Genomic DNA, 22,270 nt, shown 5'->3' with positions numbered 1-22,270 from the left:
ACACATTTCAAGTTTAAAATAAATAGTGGGGTATGTTAAAAAAAGTCATAATTAGTTTTTCTTGATGTTCTTTCCCAACATCATCATGACTTCCTGACGACAGCAACTTTAGAAAATAAAACAGGAAGTAGCTTGATATTTTTGTGGCAACAGTTCAAACTTTTTTTTTTAAAAAAAAGCATTGTTTGTCTATACATACCTTTCAATTAGTTTTATAAACTTTTTGACACATTGTTCCTGTTCTCTCATACAAAGACTTGCAATGCAAAAAAACCCCATAATTATGTTAAATTTTAAGTGTTAGAAGTATTAAAACAATGAAATGCAATGAAAACTTTTAGATTCAGTTAAGTCAAATTAAATAACTTTAATTTCATAATAATCTACAAGTAGCTGTACATTTTAAGTACACAGTCCTTTCAATTTATGTTCCCACATATATTTAATTTACACCATTTAAAGTCAAATATGCTCCCTCTCACAGTGATAAATTATACATTAGCTCATCATGCTGCTGTCTACAAAAAATTGAGAGAATAATCAGCTGCATGTCACTGATCTCTATTTGTCAGTTTGTCTCTTTAAAACACGAATAAAGGCATCTCTTGGTACTTCCACATTGCCAATTTTTCTCATCAACTTCTTCCCTTCTGCCTGCCTCTTTAAAAGCTTCATTCTTCTTGTAATGTCTCCTCCATACTATGAAAAGGAAAAGTATTTTAGTAAGCTTAAATGCAACTGCCGTACATTTCAGCAACACGAAACTCAAGGGCTTAAAAATAGTCAGAAAGGCTAGTTATATTATGACAAAAGATTATTTTATACTCTAAACAGTTATCCCAAAAGGCCACTAGTTAAAAAGAACAAGGGAGCAAGTATACATGTTCATTAAGGGTTGAATTCAGTTACCTAAATACATACATTCACATAAGCATGGCTGACATTAGACACAACCTGTAGGATATCCAAATCCCCTTGGAACACCAGCAGGATGCCAGCTCAGATACACTGGGGCATCTTGACTAGCACTAGGTGCTTACGTCTAGATAAGTTAACTGAACCCTTATACAATGTTGAACAAACACCATCCCACATATATGCCTAGCAGAAGAATTCTATAATAGTTGTAAGAAGGGACACTTGTTTTTTTTCCAACATGTTTGCTTCAGAGAGCTAAAGACAAGTAAGAGGCATCACATTTTTTCTATAGCTTTGTCCAGCCTTGTTGATAGTCAACTATTGCATATTTCAGGCCTTGTCACAATGTATTACTGAAAACCCAAGTAGAAGTCTAATAACAATCAGTCTCTAAAGAAGCACTTTATATTAGTTTATTAAATCACCTTGAAAAAACAATTTAGGAAACACATGAAGTTACACATATGTGTGTGTATACACACACATATTTACTATAGGTCTACAACTATTAGAAAATGGTGAGGAGACAGGAGTGAACACAGACACACTCTGTTGAGTTCACTCTACGTGTGTAATTTTGAAAAAGCCATTACTCTTTCTGATCCACTCTTACTGGAAGCTGCAACTAGAGGTTACATGAGTTGAATTTTAAAATAAAATCTTGAAAGTATCTGTTAATATTCCATTGACACTTAGGAGCACAAGCAGAACATGTCTTTGCTGGGTTTCTAGGAAAAGGATAGGCCTATCCCATTAGCAAGGCTCTTAGGTTTGCACACATCAGAAACATCAAAAAATGAACCAGATACCTACACATTTTGCCACAACATTTTTTCTGTAAGCTTTCAGCCTGTAAAATAAAATAACATATATACTTTAACACATTAGAACATCTCCTATATATGAAGCTAAATACTGAGTTGTCAAAATACTAAGCATTGTTTTTCTACTAATTTTGTAAGATGCATTGGAATCATGACATTTTCATATTTTGTATATAGAAGACAAAGCTCTAAACAGAAGACAATTCACATTTCTTAATTCTAGAAATATCCCTTAGGGTGTATAATACGTACATAAAAATTACAGTCTTGCCTTTTTATCTAGGATTTCTGCTGTGATTCGCAGTAACTGTGTTACATATGTGTGTATATAGGTATGTACACACAAATTCTTACAGCATCTCTGCTCAGATCCCTACCTTTAATTCTTTTACCACAATTTAAATCCTATTTAAACAGCAACAGCAAAAATGTAACAAGAAACACAACATCAGGGAAAGAGTTTGGTTTAAAAGCAGTACTGCTAAGAAATAGTTGTGTGTTCAGCTTGCAACATATTTCCTTTGGAATAGCACAGTTCAGGGGTTTTTTTTTTGCTGATTCACCCAGAGATTAAACTATTCCACAACTAGCTAATTTTTTTCAGTAGTAAGAAACTTTTTCCACTGCCAAAGAGGAAGTGTACACATGGGTGTTGCAAGTTATACTCTGCCCACTAAGGGCAATGATGACCACAAGCAATTTAAAATAAAAATACATGTTTTCAATTAAATTTATACAAAGTCCTTAGTCATACTGACAGCTCAAATGTTTTGGTTTCTTTGGTTTGATCTCCCCCCCCCCCCCCCAAGAGGTCCAGTAGCATATACAAGAAAAATACAACTTTACAGTAAATTCCAAGCAATGCAACATATAAAACTATTTAGGTAAGACATTACAAGTCCATATTTTAAGTAGTTTAAAATAAGAAGGGGGGGGGGGGAGGGGGAGGGAAACAGAAGGGCTTCACTTACGTTTCTCTTGCAATTATTTTCTTGCCAATAGCAGCCTGGATGGCTATTTCAAACAACTGTCTAGGTATAGCATCTTTTAAACGTTCACACAGGAATTTACCAGTAGCATATGCTTTATCACTGAAAAAGAAAGTCACCAGTGTTTTCATAAAGAGTAATACAACCCCAAAAATATATCCATAGACCAAACTGTTTGATAAAAGGATTTCAGTAAAGGTTTTCCTCTTTTTACCTCAAAAGATAAGCCTATCAGATCATAATTTTACATCTAGTAAGTGCTCTCTGTATGTCAGCTGTTTCATACAAACAGGTGGTAAGATTGTATTAACAGAAGGTCTTCAAATAAATTTAAAATATTTGTTATAAACACCCTGATTATCTATCACACTGAAGCCATTCTGAATACTGTCACAACTTCAAATGCAATTTTAAACTAGAAGGTCAAGGAGGATTTTCATTGATTGTAGGGCTGGAAGGTCAAAAGATCTACATATTACAGAAATATTTTTTAAAAATATTTTAAAAACATTTTAAAACATAACAAGACAAAAAAAACCTAACCAAAAACATATTAATGTACTACTCATCTACTAATAAAAATTATCCAACTATATTCAGCATCTGCGTATGCTTCATATTTTGGAAAGAGAAAATGTCAAAAGGTCTAAAGAAGCTACTGAACAGATACTTTCATAAGCCACTGAAAACAAATGGGTTTCTTCTCTCTAAAAACATCCATATTTAGCAAACATTTTTTAGCAACATACAGCTGAAAAGAGTTTTACATGTTTTCACGTAGCAATAATATGACTCCCTCCTACCTGTATAAAGCAAACAGTTTTAAGCATGAAGTACTTAAATAATGTTCATTAAACATTACAGTTTTAGAAGATACAGATATTTATTTGTATAATTAGGACAAATAATAATGGCTAGCTTAATACTGAGCTTACAGTAATCTCAGCAGTTCTTTATAAACGCAATTCAGCATAATTCTTTTTATATAGACAGATGCACTCTATTTACAGTGAGAGGACTCTGAGAATAATTGAAGCAGGAGCAGAATGAATGCTGTCTACAAGTTAAAAAAATTTATTTGTAATCTAAAAGCTAAAAGGCAGGCTATCATTAGTTTTAGTGAGCGAAACAGTTCAGGGGTGCAAGCTAAATCGATCAAGAAACACATGTTAAAGCAATAACTAACTAACTTTTGCAAGGTTGGCCACTCCATTTTGCATCTTTTCAAAGTAGAGAGAAACAGGTAGACTGCTAAACACTGCTTATTTATGAAAAACACATTAAGTAGCAAACGTATATGCAAGAGTTATTCCACCCCAGCACCATGATCTTTCTGAACAAAATAAGGGTTTCATTTTCCTATGTTGACCTTCTGAAGTTAAGGAATTACAAGGATTTCAGGATTGCAATTATATAAACAATATGAAAAATATAAAATTTTTTAGCAACTACAAGTTAGTATTTTAAGAAGAAAAAAAAAACAAACAAAAAACAAAAAGAAGTTGATCTCAGAATTACTGGAAAGGAATGCTGAAGTTACAGAAGGGAGCCTTATAAAGACTTTCTGAGAAAAAAGCCATGGGAGAGGCTGGAAACAAGAAGGCATTATTCTCACCAGCAAACCAGTAATTCCTGAGAAACTTATAGGAACTGAATCATTTCAGCAAAAATTTTCTGAGGTAATTACATCCAGTAAATATTTACATTCTCCTGGTACTCTGGCTGGAGACAAGGTATCAACAAACTTCTATAGGACAGGAATTATTTGGAGCATAAAATCAATTTTTTTTCAGTAATAAATAATAAGTGCCATAAATGATTCATATGGCATCTCCTATACTGGTCTGTATTTAATTTTTCCAGCCGCTTAAGAGATTGGCATTTTGCATTTCCTTCTCCTCCCTGCCCTACATTACCACAAAAATATTATATCTAGCATTTAAATGCCTCTTTTTCAGATCATCTCCAAAAGTGGTGATGTGATGAAATCCTCAATGCTGTTTTCATACATATATATGTATTACTAATATATGACAAATATGTTTTCATTGTATATTAATAGGAAGTCTTATTTCTTTGGAATAGAGAATCCAGTCAACCTACTTGTGTATGATTGTTGCCAGTTCTTCAACTGGATTTCCATTTAGAAGAATATCCATTTTGATAAGGTCTGCTGCCTGGTATCCTGCATCTTCATAATCAAAACTAAACGAAAGCAGTTTATAAAAAGTTAGTGATGATTTTGTAAAAATTATATTCTGCATTCTTTGTTTAATAAATTTTAAGTTTTAGACACATTTCTTAATAGAACACTTGAACTTTTTATTAAAATAGGAGCACAGTTTTTAATAGTCTCTCAGTATGTCTCCCTTATGCAAGGCTGGTCTAGAAATTTACTGCAGATAAATCTCATCTCCAAGGCAGCAGAAGACATCATCCTGTCTTCCAGCTACTGAGCAAGGTAAATTAATCAAAAATCTATATTCTTACTGCAGTCTCTTAAAGAGTTTATTCAAACACTTCTTTTCTATCCGCTGAAAGTTCCTTAAAGCTCCAGGCAACAGAACCCTTCAACACAGCTTTTGAACAGTAAACATCCATGATGTCACACAAATCAAACACTAACACTGTATTGTTTTCTTTTCATCCTCTCATTTGACAGACTTTTTATATGAACCCTATTATCATTCTCTCTGACAACAAGGTTTTCCTCTTCATTTCCAAACCGTATTTCTCCTTTGGTAGGTATGGGCGTTGCTGTCTGTGTGTTGGTTTGCAAAAAATTCTTAAAATGGAGGAGATGCAGAGACCACTAATCTGGTCAGATCTGAAATATCAGAACAGAGGGAGCTGAGTGCATCCATCACAGAGGGGGAAAAAGTCCTTTGAGAGTATTTGAAAGTACTTCTATCTTAATTGGCTTAGATAAACCATAGTTGTGTGAATAGATTCATATAACAGAAGTATGATTATTGAGAGCATTAAATGCACAAGCAACATTAGAGAGTCGATTAGGAAATAAAAATCGAGAAATAAGACAATGCAACATTGTTTGCAATCACACCTGAATCAAAGGAAACCCAGCATAATTCTGCTAATGAGATAGCTTCTTGATAAACAGGTTGGTTTTTATCTAGTTGGAGAGCTAGATCCTCAGAGAAAATTCAAAATCTCCATCCCCCTCTTTCTTCTACCCGTCCTTCTTGCCTCCCCACTTTTGCTTATGCTTCTACTTCAAATATACACAAACCCGGGCCTAAAACACATCTTACCTTACCTTTATAAGGCATATTTAAGAAAACACAAACTCAAACCAAATGCAGTCCTTCAATAAAATTCATTTTTATGCTTATAAAATGAATAATGTAACTAAGTATACCAGTTCCTGTCCAATGTATTCTTACTAACATCCAATCTACATACCAGGTATGTAAGAGATATTGCATTTCCTGTGGCATAAGCCAATCTGCCATGCAACATTTTCCCTTCCACTGAACTCACCAAGGCTCTTCACAAACAGCTGAGCACTATTCTAGCCTCTGAATTTATAGACTCCACCCACAGCAGAACATTTTGTCTCAAAATACAGATGATTTACTTTATTCCCATAATAAAGCATGTAAGTAAAGTAAGTGTTGTTTGTTTTAAATATAGTTTGTTGATTGTTTTTGCTAGCTTTAAAGAATCATTGTTTGGTTATTTTCCCTTTTCCACCAAGAGACAATACAGTAGGAAGTCCATTTTCAGTGATTCCCTCAATAGAAAATGCCCATTGTCACTTCAGGCAAGTAAGAACCATCTAGATCTTACTCATCTAGATGAGCCAGTGCCACTCTATAGGTCACACTTGAAAAATACATGCATCACCAAAGAAAATGAGTATTAGGTAGTGATGCACTTTTAGTGTTTTTCAGATTTATTTCCATCCATTTTCAGAGTGAATCTAATTCATTAAAGGTGAAGTAAGACTCAATTTGCAGCACCATCATAAAATAATATTCTTCACTTGTGCCCTTCCATGTCTTCTCAGATCTTTTTTCATTCACCCCTTAGGGACAAGGGTGGGGAGAGGGGGAGGGGGAACAGAGGAGGTAGTTACCTTGCATAACCAGAAGACAGGGACTTAAGAGCATCATAAAAATCCACCACAATTTCATTCAGTGGGAACAGGTACTTTAGCATAACCCTGTGTTCATCAATGTACAACATATCCTTCTGGACTGCCCTACGATCCTAGACAAATAAAAATTGTTTCAGTTCCCCTTGACAGAAGTTTTCTGTCAAATAAATAGTTTTGTACAAGTTTTCTACAAATAAATACAAAGCAAATTAAAATGAACAGCTATCCAGTCTCCTGCACTTCAAGCCCCAAAGTAACTTTCTTATTGATAGTTTGCTTAAGTCCCAGAACAAACTGCAGCACTAATAAATGAAGTGGTTGTAACTTAACTGGACAAGTGATTCAAGTATGTCCTCTCTAAAAGCTGAATTTCTGAAATCCTTAACAGCTTCTGCATATTGCTGCCTTTTAAATGTATAATTATTTGGCCATAAAATCTCGCTGAAATTAGATTTTCACATACAATGGAGTATTACACAGTCGGACTTGCAGGCTCATCTTCTTTTCTGCCAGAAGGGTGTTCTTAAAGTTATTTTAGGAATTCTTTTTAATAGATCTTATACTTCACTGTACTGACATACAAGTACCGTACTCTTTTGTATTATGTAATTTGAAATGTTAAAAGCTAAGAAAATATTGTGAAGAAATTATATAAAGACAATATGCATGGCAGTTAAAACATTTTTAGTTAAAACTATTTCAAATACACTTGCGGAAATGTGTTTGGCCATCACTATCATAAATGTACTCCAGTGAAGTACTGAAAACATACGAAGCCTCATTACGGGTTAACAGAAGTGGTATTTCCATGAATATATGTTTAAAAAACAATAGATCTTACTCCCCTGCTGGAGATTCCATTCTTTCAGGAAAACAGAACTAGCTATGAATTTGTCTAGTACAGGATGCTTGACCAGGCACTTATTGTCACTGAGCTGTCATCACTAAGTGTCAGCATAAGGATTTTGTAGTTCAGAAGTAATTTTACACATAAAATGTTGAAAATATTTTCAAATATATTTAATAATTATTGTCAAAGATACTCTTCAATAGTATCTAGTATCTTACTATCTAGTATCTTCACCTTAAGTATGATACGAAGAGCTTCAAATGCAAATGACAAAACTAAAACTACGTACCAACCTGACACAAAGCAATTATTTTCCCAATATATTCATGAGGTGTTACAATAGTACCAAGAACAGTTGGCTCCAAATATTCAGATACTGAAAGTTTATCAGGAAACTGAGCAGGGTTGATAATAGTAATCTCCGCTTTACCATACTCCTGAAAACAAACAAAACAGGTACTTTAATTTTACAAATAAGTAGACTGAATAGCAAAGGAGACAAATAGAGCATTGAAAAAAATGCTAAAAAATGTTTCAATTGCTTGGAAACACTTGTGAATTATGCAACCCAAATTCATACCAAGCACAATTTTGAAAGAGACTTCTACATCACATATAGGAGTCCCTGATCAGCATATCTTTAAATATTATTATACAGAAAGATTACAGGAGTTACTTTTCACTACAAAAAAGGGGGTTTTTAAGAATTTTATCAAATGAATTTTAAATGGAAGTGCTTGGAACTAGGACTACAACCCAGAGTTATCCACAGAAATATAAAAGACTTTCTGTCCATCTTTCCGTTTCTCTCTCTTGCCCGTAGAGCAAGGATCCTCCTTCTTAGTCCATCCTGATCCTGCAAAGTATAAGGCAAACCTTCAACAAAAGACCTGCTCCAAGTATTCTGGAGCTTGGTGATGGGGACATTCTCCTCTAAGTAGAACTTTGAGTTAAGGCTCCCTTACAGGCTGAAGCAGGCTTAGAAATCAAGTTTTTGATTCCTGTACAAGTGCTTTCATGACCTGTTTTTTTCTACTCCAACATCCTGATAGGGACTGGAGTTACCCTTCTGAAGGAAGGATAAAAGGAAGGTCCTGTTTCTTATCGTATATATACAACCCCAACATACCAAAGCAAGTGATTATATCACTTTCCACTGACAAGGCAGTGTTCATGAACAATGACCCAACTTCCAGCACTGTTTGAAAACAGTGTCCCACATCAGCAATGCAGAATCACTTATGCACCAGAGGTGTCAACTATTTCATTCATAGCTGCTACACTGCCTAAGCAAGAAGCCAAAATAACTGGAGAAAAAAAGGGTCTATGCCTTACACTTTGCAAGTACAGCAACCGTTCTTATACGAGCTGTTTGGAATTTACAGATTTTCTGTACTGTTTAGAGGTACACGTTGGATAATAAGAAGCCAACCTATTTGCAGCCTCCTCTGTCAGCAGGTGCTCATAACTCCAACTCTCTCTCTCTAAACTCACAGTAATTTTCTTTGCACCCAGTTCAACTAAGTTTGCACATGCCTGTTTCACCACGATCAAAAACTCACTTGTTTTCACCAGCCCCTGCCAGTCTACAGTAGCATTACAAGCTATTCCTAAAAATGTTTATGTTTTCTGACTGATAAAGCCTGGGAGATGATTTCACCTGCTTTAAACCCAGTCCAGTCAGTATGCACTTAAAAGAATACAACAAGAAACGTGTCCTTTATTCCCATTTTCAAGGACAGGTGTAAGACATAAAGAGAGAATGCTTGAAGTTGAAGGCAGAAGGAAAGCTAACATTCTCAAAAAAAAAATCCACTAAAAAAAGTTTTAAGTTAAATACTGGTGCTTCTGATGTTTACCATAAAATAAAAGTACTAGTCTACATTAAAAAAAAAGTGTAGATGTTTATTATGGGAGGCTTTTACGCTGGTATTTACATAAAGCTGTAATAAATTATCATACCTTTATCAACTTTGCTGAGGAAAGAATAGCTTTATAAGGAACCGTAGGTGCAGTTAAAATAACAGACATGTTATACTCTTGCTCCAAACGTTGATTAAAAACTTCCATATGTAAAAGACCAAGGAAACCCAACCTGGAAAAAAAAAAATCCTGTTGGTAAAAGCATTTGTATATCCCCTGGAATTTCACAGTGGGCTTCTTTTCCCTCCAGCACATTCACACTGCTAGTCTGGCAATATCAGGCAAAGCAAACAATCTCTGAAAGACCAAATGATCCTACAGTTGAATAGTATGAGTCGTTCAGAACAAAAACTATCAATCACAACAAATTGCATACTCTGCGCAAATACAGAACGTAAGAAAATCAAATGCTTTTGATCTTTACCTACCACTAATTTGAATTAAAGCTCCTGATCTTGAATTCATTTTAGTTCAACCTTCAGTTGACTTAAACCTGCATTCTCGATTTACGAACAGTTCTAAAAATGAAAGCGCTATAAAAGCCTTACCTCCATCCAGCTCCTAAGGCAAGGCTACTGTCACGATGAACAGTTACACTGGAGTCATTCAATGTCAGCCTTTCCAAAGCACTTTTGAGATTATTATATTCTGTTTGATCTACAGGATACATTCCTGTCAAAACATATTAGATAGAAATGATGTGATAGAGAGCTTTATCTAGTGTATACTTAGCTTTCAAACATGCCTTTTACAGTGAACACAGTAATGGAATTGGAAATAGCTTACTTTCTGTTCCAACTTCTTTAAAATGTGAAAAACAATACAAGGAATTTTTTTCCCCAAAAATTAGTTAAGATGTAATAAAGTTTTAGATTATCTCAAAAAACCAGGAATTAACATTCAAACTATAATGGTAGGGATACTGTATTCATCTAGTCCTTCACAGTTGTGGAAGATGCACAATTGAGTATAACCACTGTTTTGCAGGGCTGCAGTGTAAACATATAGCTTAAGTATAAATGAATAAGCAGACAAACTTAACTGAGATGTTCCGTCAAAGGTAAGTGTGAACAGCAAAAAAAAAAATTGCCATATCAAAGTTGTGAATGTTTCTATAATTTTTTGAAATTAATAAAAAGCAGCTGTCTGTATAATTACTGCCTGAAATCGGTTCTACTGTACCACTTTTCACATCACCACTTGTTCAGAAAATGTAGATTACTCTACACCAAGAAGCAACACACATGCACACAAAGAAAATTTACAGGATTACACTTTTCTACATTCACTGACAGACAGCATCATCTCCATGAGACAGTTCAAGTGAGTTTTACACATTCCATCACAACAAGTCTCGAGAGTGATTTACAGAATTTATTTCTTTCTAAAGCCATCTTCCATAGCATTTGTAGTAGTTACTGAAGCTGGTGGCAACAGCTCAACAGAACTATTCAAGCTTAAAAAGTCAAATATTTTACAGAATCATTCTGAATATTAGCTTTGGTAGTTTACCATATTTAACAACAATCAAACAGTTGCTAATTTTTAAAAGAAAAAAGATTTCACAATAATTATGGAAACCTGGTTATCAAGATGAAGAATTCCAATAAGTGGACTTCATTTTTTAAAGTCTCACCCCTTCTTTTCTAGCTATCAACAATTTACTGGCATTAGAAGCAATTAATTGTGGCTAAAAACACGTTAGTCTTGTACTCATCTAAAACCAGTCTGCAACTATTATGAATCTTGTCTGTTGAGTCACAGGGAAAATTACACAAAGCTATATAAATGATGTGCCTCTGCAGCTTAACTTTGCTAAAATTCTAATCCTCACAACTCTTAATATACACACTTATTATTTTAGAAGCTCTAATAGCTCTCTTACTCTTGTTACTGGAAGAAGTAATTCCACTTTATAACAGTTTACTCCTCACCTGCAAAAACCATTGGCTTCGCTGACTTAAAGCCAGGCAAAGGCTCCACTGGCTGTTTATATGAAAACAGTGTGTCTCCTATTTGGGCTTCTGTTACTTCTTTCATTCCAGCAACCAGGTAGCCCACCTGTCCAGCATATCTAAATAAAATTGGCATTATATGGACATGCTTCTTGGCATTATCAGTATTTTTGCTATTTTCCCCACTTGACTTAGCCCAGTCAGAAATTCAAGTAAATCACCCCCCTAAACACCCATACACAGTCCAAAAGCCAGATTTAAGTTGTTTCTCCTCTGAGCTGTGAACTTTATCTCAAGGGACAAACTATCTATTGACTCAAGTAGCTCTATTTCTGTTACAGTTAAACAGTACATTTATGGTTTTGGATTTTGAATTCTGTTCTACTCCCAGTTTGAAAGCTGAAGCTAGAAGGAACTTCTCAAGGATCTAAGAAACAGAACCAGAACAGTTCTCAGCTGCCACCGCAGCAAGTTTCATATACTAAGTGGCAGAAACAACAAAAGACAAATGCCTTACAACAGCACATAATTCTATTTAAGAGAGGAACCCATGGTAGACAAAGAGTAAAACACAGTGTACTGGTTTTGGCTGGGATGGAGTTAACTTTCTTCATAACGGCACTGTATGGTGCTGTGCTTTGGATTTGTGAATAAAATGGTGTTGATGACACACCGGTGTCTTAGCTATTGCTGAATAGTGCTTGCACAGCATGAAGGCTTTCTCTGTTTCTCACTTTGACCCCCCCCCCCCCGGCAAATAGGCTAGGGCAAGAGGCTGGGAGGTAACACAGCCAGGACAGCAGACCCGAACTGACCAAAGGGATATTCCATGCCATAGAATATCATACTCGGCAATAAAAAACAAGGAGCGTAGTCCTTCCAAGGTGGCTGTTGCTTGTATACTAGCTTGTCTGCTAGTGGTTGGTCCGCTTGTGGGAGGTGGTGCGTAACTGATTGTCTTTGCATTGCACCCCCCCAACCCCCCCCTTTTCTTCTTCCTTCACTTATTTAACTGTTTTAATCTCAACCCATGAGTCTCTCCTCACCTTTGCTCTTTCAATTCTCTCCCCCATCCTGCTGGAGTTGGGGTAGTGAGCAAGTGGCTGGCTGGGTGCTTAGTTGCTGCCTGGGTTGAACCCACCACACAAAGTAATGTAGTTTCACTGAGCATCTCCCAAGAAAGTCATTAACACATACTTGGATGCAAACTGATAAAGCTTCTCCACTAATTCTAAGTACCTGATTTTCTTCCCACTGCTGCCATGAGGAGCCAGTTTCTGGAAGCTGTTGCATTCATGGATTTTAAGTTTTCCACCCTCAAAATATGCTGCAGCAATAACTAAGATGAAGCCCCATTCCCTTCCACTCTCAAACAAGGTAGTTCCTAGAAATAAATTGGACAGCTGAATAAGAATATCAAACGCTAGTCTTAAAAAAAACTAGCTGTCCAGATATTCCATGTATAATAGACAATAGAATGGCTTCCTCCCCCTAGCAGTGTCCAAAATGCAGTCCCCAAAAGCTTCTGCCTCAGCATGCCCAAAATGAAAAAAACCTGACATTGAGCATTAAATTACAGATAATAATTATAAAAAAACCCACCACCAAAGAACAAGAACAAAAAACCCAGACATCTCCCAGCCTTTACCACTCAAAGCAAAGATCAAATGGAAATGTAGGATTTTGTATCTTATACCAATTTATGATTTGTTCTATTGAAAGAAATTTTTACTTACAGTTTATGCGTTGGCTGCTCATTTGGAGTCAGAATTCCGACTTCATTTACTTCGTATCTTTTCTTTGTGTGTGCAGATACAATTTTATGCCCTTTCTGAATCTCCCCACCAAAGAGTGCAATGTTAGCTATGACGCCTCGGTAGTGGTCAAAGGTGGAGTCAAATACTAAGGCTTTCAATGGATCAGCAGTATTACAGTGGGGCCTGTCACAAAAAATTTAAAACAGTATATTAAGCAGTGTGTTTTTCATTCAATATCAAGTGAGCAAGCACCCCCACCCCAAAAACTTCCGTATTAAAATAGATAAAACTACTGAGTAATTTTCAGTAAACAAACACATACCAGACATCATTTCAGTGTTTCACTATTATGCAGCAAATGTTTACATTTTTTTCTCCCATGTGCAACAGCAGTACAAATAAAACAAAACCAAATGCATATTCATCATACCCATTTCAAAACAGGTGAAACTGATGCTTAAAGTATCATATTACGGGGGAAACAAAAATTCAACAGTTACATTCTGAATAGCTGAGGGGTTTTTTTTTTTTTAAAAAAAGTCCACAGATATTTTGATATTTTGGTTTTGCCATCTTTCATGGAAACCTAATCTTGGAATTTCACTGTGGTTTCTTTTAACTATGATTATTAACTAATATGAGGACTACAATTATGAGCTAATACTAGGAAAAAAGATTGAAAAGCAACATGCTGATTGAAACTGAACTGTAATTCAGCAGCTTTGTCATCAAGTTCCTAGATAAAAGTCTATTTTAAAGGTTGGGTTCAAGATATGAAACTCTAAACACAGCAGATTTCAATTACCTTTATCATTTTAACAATACAATGTTCAAAAGGAGCAACAGCACACATAGAACCTCAAACACTAAGTTTTATGGAAGCTATGTAAACATTCATAGAAGTATCACCTTTAGTGGCTCACCTCTCATCTTTCATTTCATACTGAATTCATTTTCCCCTCCCACTTCTTAAGAATAAAGAATTCTTCTCTGCTGACATTCACACATTCATTTTTTAAAAGGCATCTCAAATCTGAAGTGTCATTTTTTCTGATTTGCAACTTGAAACTGACTTAACCAGCTCAGACATTAGATTTCTCCCACATCTCTTTATAAAGTATTGACTTTAAATCAGATAAATATTAAGCGCAAAACTAGAGCCATTATACTGTATAAACGCAACTCATGGTTTCCTAATTAACCTTACAAGGTTTCATAACTAGATACAGAACTTACGGTGGAATCTTCTCAATGACCTTTTGAAGAACTTTTTCAACATTTGTTCCTTGTTTAGCAGAAATCTAAAACAAGTCCAACAACAATTTTATAAGACAAGTGTCTTACATTCCTTCATTATCTATTAAACAGTGTCACATTTACTTAGACAGTTTTGGTGGCCACAGGAAATACTACCCATAAAAGCACTCTGAAGCATACTTTAGAATGCTATTACTATGAAATGCTTACTTGATTATAAATTATTCTGTAACTTTTTATTTCTCTCCTGAATGGCTATTGTTGTTTCTGTAAAAATGAAAACAATTTACAGACCCACAATGAGAAATAATTTAAAATCTGTCTGATGCTATTCATCAAGACATACTAGAATTTTTAACTGAGACGTATGTTCTCCACTCTTGTTTTCCAGGAGACAATCTTTGAAGAAATTCATGTATGTCAGACAAAGACAGGCAGACAGATGACACCCTGTTGATTTACTATGTCTTTCATTAGCTACAAAGTAGATACAGATATATAATCAGCCATGTTCTAAAACTTCAAGACATCTTACCCTTACACATTCATCTATAGGGATATCAAACAGCTTCTCAATTTGTTTTTCAACTCTTTCAGGGTCTGCATTCTTCAAGTCGATCTGAAAAACAACAAACTGCTAAATATACAGGCAATCACATCTTCCGTATGATCCAGCACTGTAGTTTCCAAATATACAAGTCAAGGAACCTTTACGTATTTATAAGCAAACGACAAAGTTCTTATTATATTCTAGTTATTTTTTCATTATATACTTCTATTTGAGGATACATTTCTTATAAATCTTCTATATATTTAAACAACCCAACTATTTAATATGAAACTCTAAAACCTTTATTACCTTATTTATGACAGGAATTATTGCAAGCTGTGCTTCAAAAGCAAGATAGAAGTTTGCCACTGTCTGAGCCTGAATACCCTAGAAAATAAGCATTTAAAAAGTTTAACATGGAATCTTCCTGTGGTTTTGGTTTTGTTTGTTTTTTTTTTTTTTAAGGCACACTGTACCATATAAGATTACTTTGCTGTTCTGTCCACTCCTTCATTTGGGGGATTGAAAATAAGTTAATGATTATACACATTGCTGAGAAAGACAACAACATTCCCAAGTATAATTTCTCATAATCTGAATATAAGTAGACAAACTAATAATGCTGTATGTGTGACCACACACATGCAATTATTTATAGATAACACAGTATTATGTATACATTATGCACCAAGTACATATTTTTGTATATGTTATTTATTTCTGAATAACCAAGATCATAATGGGTACCTCAAAAAACAGATTCTCAGTCCACAACAAACTATTCACAAATGGACTAAGACAAAGAAAAAGGGATGTTTATCATGGTAATAAGACTGTAGTTACTCCAGAGGGCAGGAACATACCTTCAACTTACCTTATAGTTATTTTCAAAAAAGAAAACAAATTATAAGCTTTGCACCGCACATTTCTTTTAAAAGGATGGCAAAAGAACAGCTCTGATCAGAAGAAAAAGGAAGACTACCTTCCGGATCTAAGTACCAGTCAAGGAAAAACAGAGAGACAGAGATGCTAATGAATGAGATCATAAAGCCTAACGTGACAATCAGAGAGGACCAGAGAGGGCAGAAGGGGGTGGGAGGAGAAGAGGAAAGAAGAGAAGCTACTTCTTGTCTTCCCCTTTGTTTACAACAGTTCAAGTGGAAAATTACTTATATGGGGATATTCACTGTGGATATATGGGCCTAACTTTTTAGGCAACATAAAAAAGAAGCAAAAAAATTTTATTTAAAAAAAATAAAGGAAAAAAAAAAGTATGCAAGACCTAAATCTTGAAAATTACCTCCAGAATTCAGGCTGGCAGGAGAAACATTAGCAATTATAATGAAAAAGTTGAGTTTGTGAGCATTCTGACTAAAAGGCAAATACAGAATACCAAATAATCACATATTTAAATATGACGTAAAAAATATATATACACATTAAATATAAAAACATCACCACATTTAGAAAACATATTTATTACTGAAGCTTACTTAAGAAGTCCACTTGCCCACCAAGCTAGGAAGAAACAAATGTTCATAATCATTGACAGCAAAAAAGTAGCATTCATTTGACCCTTGTACAATCCAATCATAAATATACCCCAGAGAAAATTATCAAAATACTTTGTGAGAATGTGTCCGTATTTAAAATCATGTTCCCATAATCCTCATATTCTACTGTTAACCGATTCTTCAAAATGTTCCTAGCACTGTACAAATAAAAGTACAACTAAGATCTCTAATTTCACTTCCCTCCTAGTATAGACTTTGTAAATTTATGAGAGTATTACCTTACAAATACTCCCTCACTCTCCTGCTTCTCCTGAAAGATTAGTCAAGAACCTATTAATCTAGCAGATATAAAACTTCTCCAGTTTCCAGAATAAGTTTATTCACATTCAGCTTACAGTGTCCTTTAGCTTTAACATTGCCAGTATTGGTTTGTATTATTGACAAACAAAAACACAACAGCAATTAGTTATAACACTGTGGTTGGTTGAATGAATCATCCAGCTTCCCAACAAGAAACTGAAGGTACTCAAATGGGTATTAGTAAGCTAAAAGTTCTCCAGACTGCCATTTGCAAAGTTCATACCCTGTACAAAGTAGGATCTGATTCTTCACTAATCCTGTGCTTCTATTTCTATGTCATGGAACTGCAGTATCTATCAATACACAAGTATTTGTCTCTAGATTTTTTTAAAACTCCCATTACTCTTCTTCTTCATCGTAATACTTTTATGGAGATAGACCAGGGGCAAAAACACTGATAGAAAAATTAAAAAAACCTAATCTTCTCTCTAGCGTACTTAAAGAAATTGCTGACATTCTAAGCAAAAAACAAGAATTAAGAACTCCACCTCATTTGCATCCACTACAAGTATGACACCTTGACAGGCAGACAGCGACCGTGATACTTCATAGCTGAAATCTACGTGGCCCTGTGGAAAAAATAAATGTTTACAATTTCAGGTATTTCTAGAGTCCTTTGCAGACTTCTATACTGTGATGTTTTCATTTGTATATATGTTCATCCAAAACACCATTCTTACAAAAAAAATAAATTGAATAAGCACAAGAAGCCAGAAATCTCCTACTTTTAAACATAAAGACATTTAGCTTTGTGTGATTTAAACACTATTTATACTTAACTTACTGGCGTGTCAATAAGATTTAAGAGGTAGTTTACTCCTTCATGACTGTAAAAGAGAGATGCAGACTGCGCTTTAACTGTAATTCCTCTTTCGCGTTCCACTTGCAGTTTATCCAGCACTTGCTTATTACGGTCAGTTTTAGCAATTGTTCCTAAGAGAAAAAAAAGTTTTATTACCTCATTTAGTACATTAGCTCTCAAAATAAATAATGCTTGAAAATGCCATTAACCAGCAGAACATGGGACTTGCAGCTGCAAATGAAGCTCTTCCACCTGACTAAGCTAAACTTAGATTTTCATTTAGAAATAAAATTATGCTTCAACATCTTAACATTTGTTAAATAAATTTTTACATATGAAGTCATATAAAATACTTTCCTGAATAAGCAGGACACAAAACATCATGTAAATCTAAATCAGAGATTAAGAAGTAGCAAAAATTCCATTCAGTGCTAAATAATTTTGATGTTTAAAGAAACTTCACCTCCTATCACTGGAGAGCAGCTCCATGGCCCATGGCTCCAACCGGTGCCAATCTCAATTGCGAAAAGAGCATTATCATAGAGCTTGACAGCCCTGAATTCAAAATTCCATTCTGTCACAGGCATCAGGTAAAATTGCCCATAGTAACACATAGGAGGTAATCATAAAGAATAACTTTGATCAAAACCTTCTCTCCCAGGTTCTGTTTTGCTCACAAATGAGAAAAGCAAGACTCTTCCAAAGGGTACTTCTGAGTAGCTAATTTAAGCTCTGCTCTGAAATTAGTCTCCTCTTAGGAGATACAGCAATTGCTTTACAGCTTACCTTAGAGAACACTCTAAGGCAACCTCTGTCTCTCTCTTCCAAGGAAAGCCTAGTTTCAGAGTCACTTATAGTTACAAAGATCCCTTAGCACTTCTGTTTCTCGCTTTCCCTTTAAAGGAGGGTAGTTTTCCTTAACCTCAGCAACAACACAGAAATAAAAACACTGAAGTTCAAGAAGCACTCCAATGAGGACAAAACAAAAACCTCTGAAGATGAAAGAAACACAACTTCACCAATACTTAGAGTGAAGGAAAAAGCAAATCTATATTGCAGCTGAGAATATGGAATTTACACTTAATTACTAGCAGTTATTCTACATACTAAATCTAAATCAACATAGGGCTGTACATTTCTAAAACTTACTATGCAGCATCGTATCAGCTTCAGCACCAGTGAGCTTCACTACCACGAAAGGCAGTTGTTTATGGTTTGCTCACAAGAGGACATATCATTACTTTCATCTAAGTACAAGCAGCTGAAGTTCCTCCCTGTTTCAATAACACTTTTGGAAACTACCCTGTCCAGAATTCCTAGGTCATGACAGTCTCCTCCTGTTCACCACAAACACTGGCAGTAAACATCAAGCTTACTTGCTGTGCACTGGTCTAATGGAAGACTGGTCAGGAATGACAGGAGCAGTATCTTGAACAAGGAAGTACACTCCTTTTCAGTCTCTTTCTAAAATACATACTTCCTTGAGTGAATCACACACTTCCTTACCCCTACTTGTAGGCAGATCTCAACCAGAAAGAAAGTCCATCATATTCACATCTGTAACACTACACAACTGGCAGTCTAAAAGGTCAAGCAATGTGGCACTAGAAGAGCAATGATATTAGGAATTTTAGTAATAATGAAAGCTACAGAATCTTACACGTCATCTTACATGTCATGAAAAGGTAGTATAAAATGAGAACACTTACCTGTAATTTCTAACAATCTGTCTGCTAGTGTACTTTTGCCATGATCTACATGAGCTATAATACTGAAGTTTCTAATACTTTCCACAGGATATGTCGACATATCTAATTTTTCCTGAAAAACATAAATTTATTTCATAAACCATGGTTACAGTCTCTACATACAATATGACCTGGCCTTTAAAAAAGGATCAACTCTTTTCTCTAGAAGAGGCATAAATTGAATAGAGATACAAAAACTTAAATTATCATCAGTGTTTAAAATGCTGGCATTTCATTTTAATCATACATACATACATATTTATTTATTACTCTGAATAATCAAAGTACGTTGGTAAGTGTTGTGAAAGGTACTGTGTTCTTATGAATACAGGGAGTTGGAAAACTGAAAACAGTTTCAAGTTCGTTAAACCACTAAACTTAAGGATTAAGAAAACTGGCTTCAGGGGACCATTAAGGACATCATTCTTCACAAGCATGATAAGAATACAGCGACATTACCTAGCAGCTCAGGTAGCAGTGACCTTATCATAAGGAGCAAGCAGACTTCGTGGAAAAGGAAGCTACAGGTAACATTTATGTTGGCTAAAATAAAAAAATGCAGAAAACCAGCCCAACTTCCTTGGTTTACACGCAGAAAAGTCCAACACTAAAAAACTTTTCTTTGTGTTATTCCTGCTCATTCCAAGTAATACAACACTTTGAAGAAAGGTGGTTTCTTTGCTTTTCAAAGCTTTCAGGATCAGGAACCAGGAGACCTCTAATAGCAATCAGTGCCACTTTACTGAAAAACACTGGTCACCGATTCTAGAGATACAGGAAGCTCATCTCCCTTACACAGGCTACGCATGGCAGCTCTGCGCCAAGCAGAGCAGAAAGCAAGCCCGGAGTTCTTTGCTAGCATCAATACACAGCATTAAGCAGCATTATCTGCCGCGTCCCTTGCAGCATGCTCGGCTTGGAACGGCAAGTCCTCCTACTGCCAAGGGGACGCAAACGCCCCTGCAGCGGGTAATGGCTACTGCAGGATGACCTGATCGCCTCTCCGGAAAGGCCACCTTCTACACGCAGGACCACCGCCTTTGGGGACTCGCTGCAGGCCACCTTCGGGCAGGCGAAACGCCTCCCCGCACCCCGCCCCTCCCGGGCAGCCCTGCGGACTCACCTTGCCGCGGGAGCTGTACAGCCGCTCGCACGCCACGGGCCCCGCGGGCACCCAGGGCGGAAGGCAGAGCGGGGCGGCAGCGGGGCAGGGGCTCCGCAGCCGGGCCCACCACATCGCCGTCCTGCCAGCGAGAGCCATCGCGCTTGGAGCTGGGCTCACACCCTCACAGCGCGGAGGGGCGCTGGGCAGCCTCAGCCCCCGTGGCAGCCCGCTCCGCTCCCCTCCCCTCACCGCCGCGCCGGCCCGGCCCTAACGGTTCCCCAGCCGCCCCTCTCTCGCCTTCCCCTCACGCGCTGCCGGCGCGGGCTCGCTCCGGCGTCGCCTAGCAACCCGCCCCGCGCGCGGGAGAACGGTGATCTCCACGGCACGAGGACAACACGAGCAGCCCCCACGCGCCGGAACCGCTCGGCGGCGGCGGAAGTGGTCAGAGGTCCGCCTCCTCCCTCCCTCCCGCGAGGGCGGTGCCGTGAGGGCGGTCGTGAGGCGGCCGCGCCGTCCCGCCCCGCCTCTCTCCCGCCGCTGGCCGGCGGCTTAGGAGCCTGCAGCTGTCAGGGTGCTCCGGGAGCGAATTTCAGCCTCGGCTCAATAGGCCGCGGGTGTTTGCGCCCCCCGCTGTGGCAGTTCGGAGCCTGCGGCCCGCTGGGGCGCGCCTTCGCCTGTAGGTGTGTGTCCGCACCTGCCCGCACCTTCGGTGTCGGCTCCCCGCCGGTAGGGGCCTGGCTGACGACCCAGGCGGGCGGGGTGCCTGTCTGGGTGCGAGCTGTGCCTGCAGAGTCTCCTGCAGCGTCTCCGTAGTACTGCTTCGGAAGTGCAGAAATCCCAGGAGAGCCTCCACAGGGCTTTCGCCTCGGCTGTCCATAACATAAAACAAACCAGAAGTTCGGTCCAGTTGCTGGATGGTTTCTGGGACGTATTATATATGTACGTCCCTGTATATTTTTTTCTAGGCGCCGTTGATTATTTCCAGAGAGCACAAACTATTTTTGCGAGTTTTACAAGTTTTTGCGAGTTTTACAAGTTTTTGTGAGTTTCACAAGTTTTTGGAACTTTTTTTTTTTTTGGTATGAAATGGCTCACAAGAACAGCTTGGTTTGTGATTGTAACATCTCCATGCCACTGCAAGGCACAGAATACTGTTGTCTTGAAATACTTATTTACTGGCATTACAGAGGGATGCGTTACCTTGTATGCTGCTTTGCCAGCATATGGCTGTTCTGGCCTTCGCAGTTGTGCTTTGTAAAATTCTAGAAGCAGAAGAATGTCATATTCTTAGATATGTTTTCCATGTGTTACTCTTATCACAGTCTTAGTGGGTTGACGTTGTCTTTTCCAGGTATTTTTCTAGCTTATATTTTTCCTAGTTTAGCTTTGATTGCTGCCTGCATGTTCCTCTGGTTTTTTTCTTACTTGAAAATTTTGCATTAAGTTTTCACAGACCTGGGAAAGCAGGCAGGCCTCGAGTCACTGCTCAGTTTACATGTATTGGCTTTGTCTTTCTCATTTGCTCAAATCTAATCAGGATTTCAGCTGTAGCTACATAAAATATTTCAGAAATACCAGCAGACCACTTAGCTAAGAAA

General features: G+C 37.1%; 1 protein-coding gene across 2 annotated transcripts; it reads right to left on the bottom strand.

The window, feature by feature from the left end:
* Positions 1–342: 342 nt before the first annotated feature.
* Positions 343–21,100, bottom strand: GUF1 (GTP binding elongation factor GUF1). 2 transcript variants are annotated; one of them, XM_072861404.1, is made up of 18 exons: positions 20,691–21,100; positions 19,529–19,640; positions 17,802–17,950; positions 17,506–17,586; positions 15,453–15,530; positions 15,129–15,212; positions 14,573–14,637; positions 13,316–13,519; positions 12,819–12,863; positions 11,559–11,698; positions 10,173–10,296; positions 9,664–9,796; positions 7,995–8,138; positions 6,831–6,964; positions 4,835–4,936; positions 2,714–2,833; positions 1,732–1,768; positions 343–699 (listed from the first exon to the last, which is right to left on the bottom strand). In XM_072861404.1, exons 1-18 carry the CDS (start codon positions 20,826–20,828, stop codon positions 562–564), a joined length of 2,028 nt encoding a protein of 675 aa, XP_072717505.1. In that variant the 5' UTR covers positions 20,829–21,100; the 3' UTR covers positions 343–561. The 2 variants fall into 2 exon arrangements, with proteins under 2 accessions (XP_072717505.1, XP_072717506.1); XM_072861405.1 differs by lacking the exon at positions 12,819–12,863.
* Between the last annotated feature and the right edge of the window lie 1,170 nt (positions 21,101–22,270).

Source organism: Ciconia boyciana, chromosome 5 (genome assembly GCF_034638445.1).
Source record: "Ciconia boyciana chromosome 5, ASM3463844v1, whole genome shotgun sequence".
NCBI classification, from domain to species: Eukaryota; Metazoa; Chordata; class Aves; order Ciconiiformes; family Ciconiidae; genus Ciconia; species Ciconia boyciana.
This window is presented reverse-complemented; position numbering and strand designations above follow the sequence as displayed.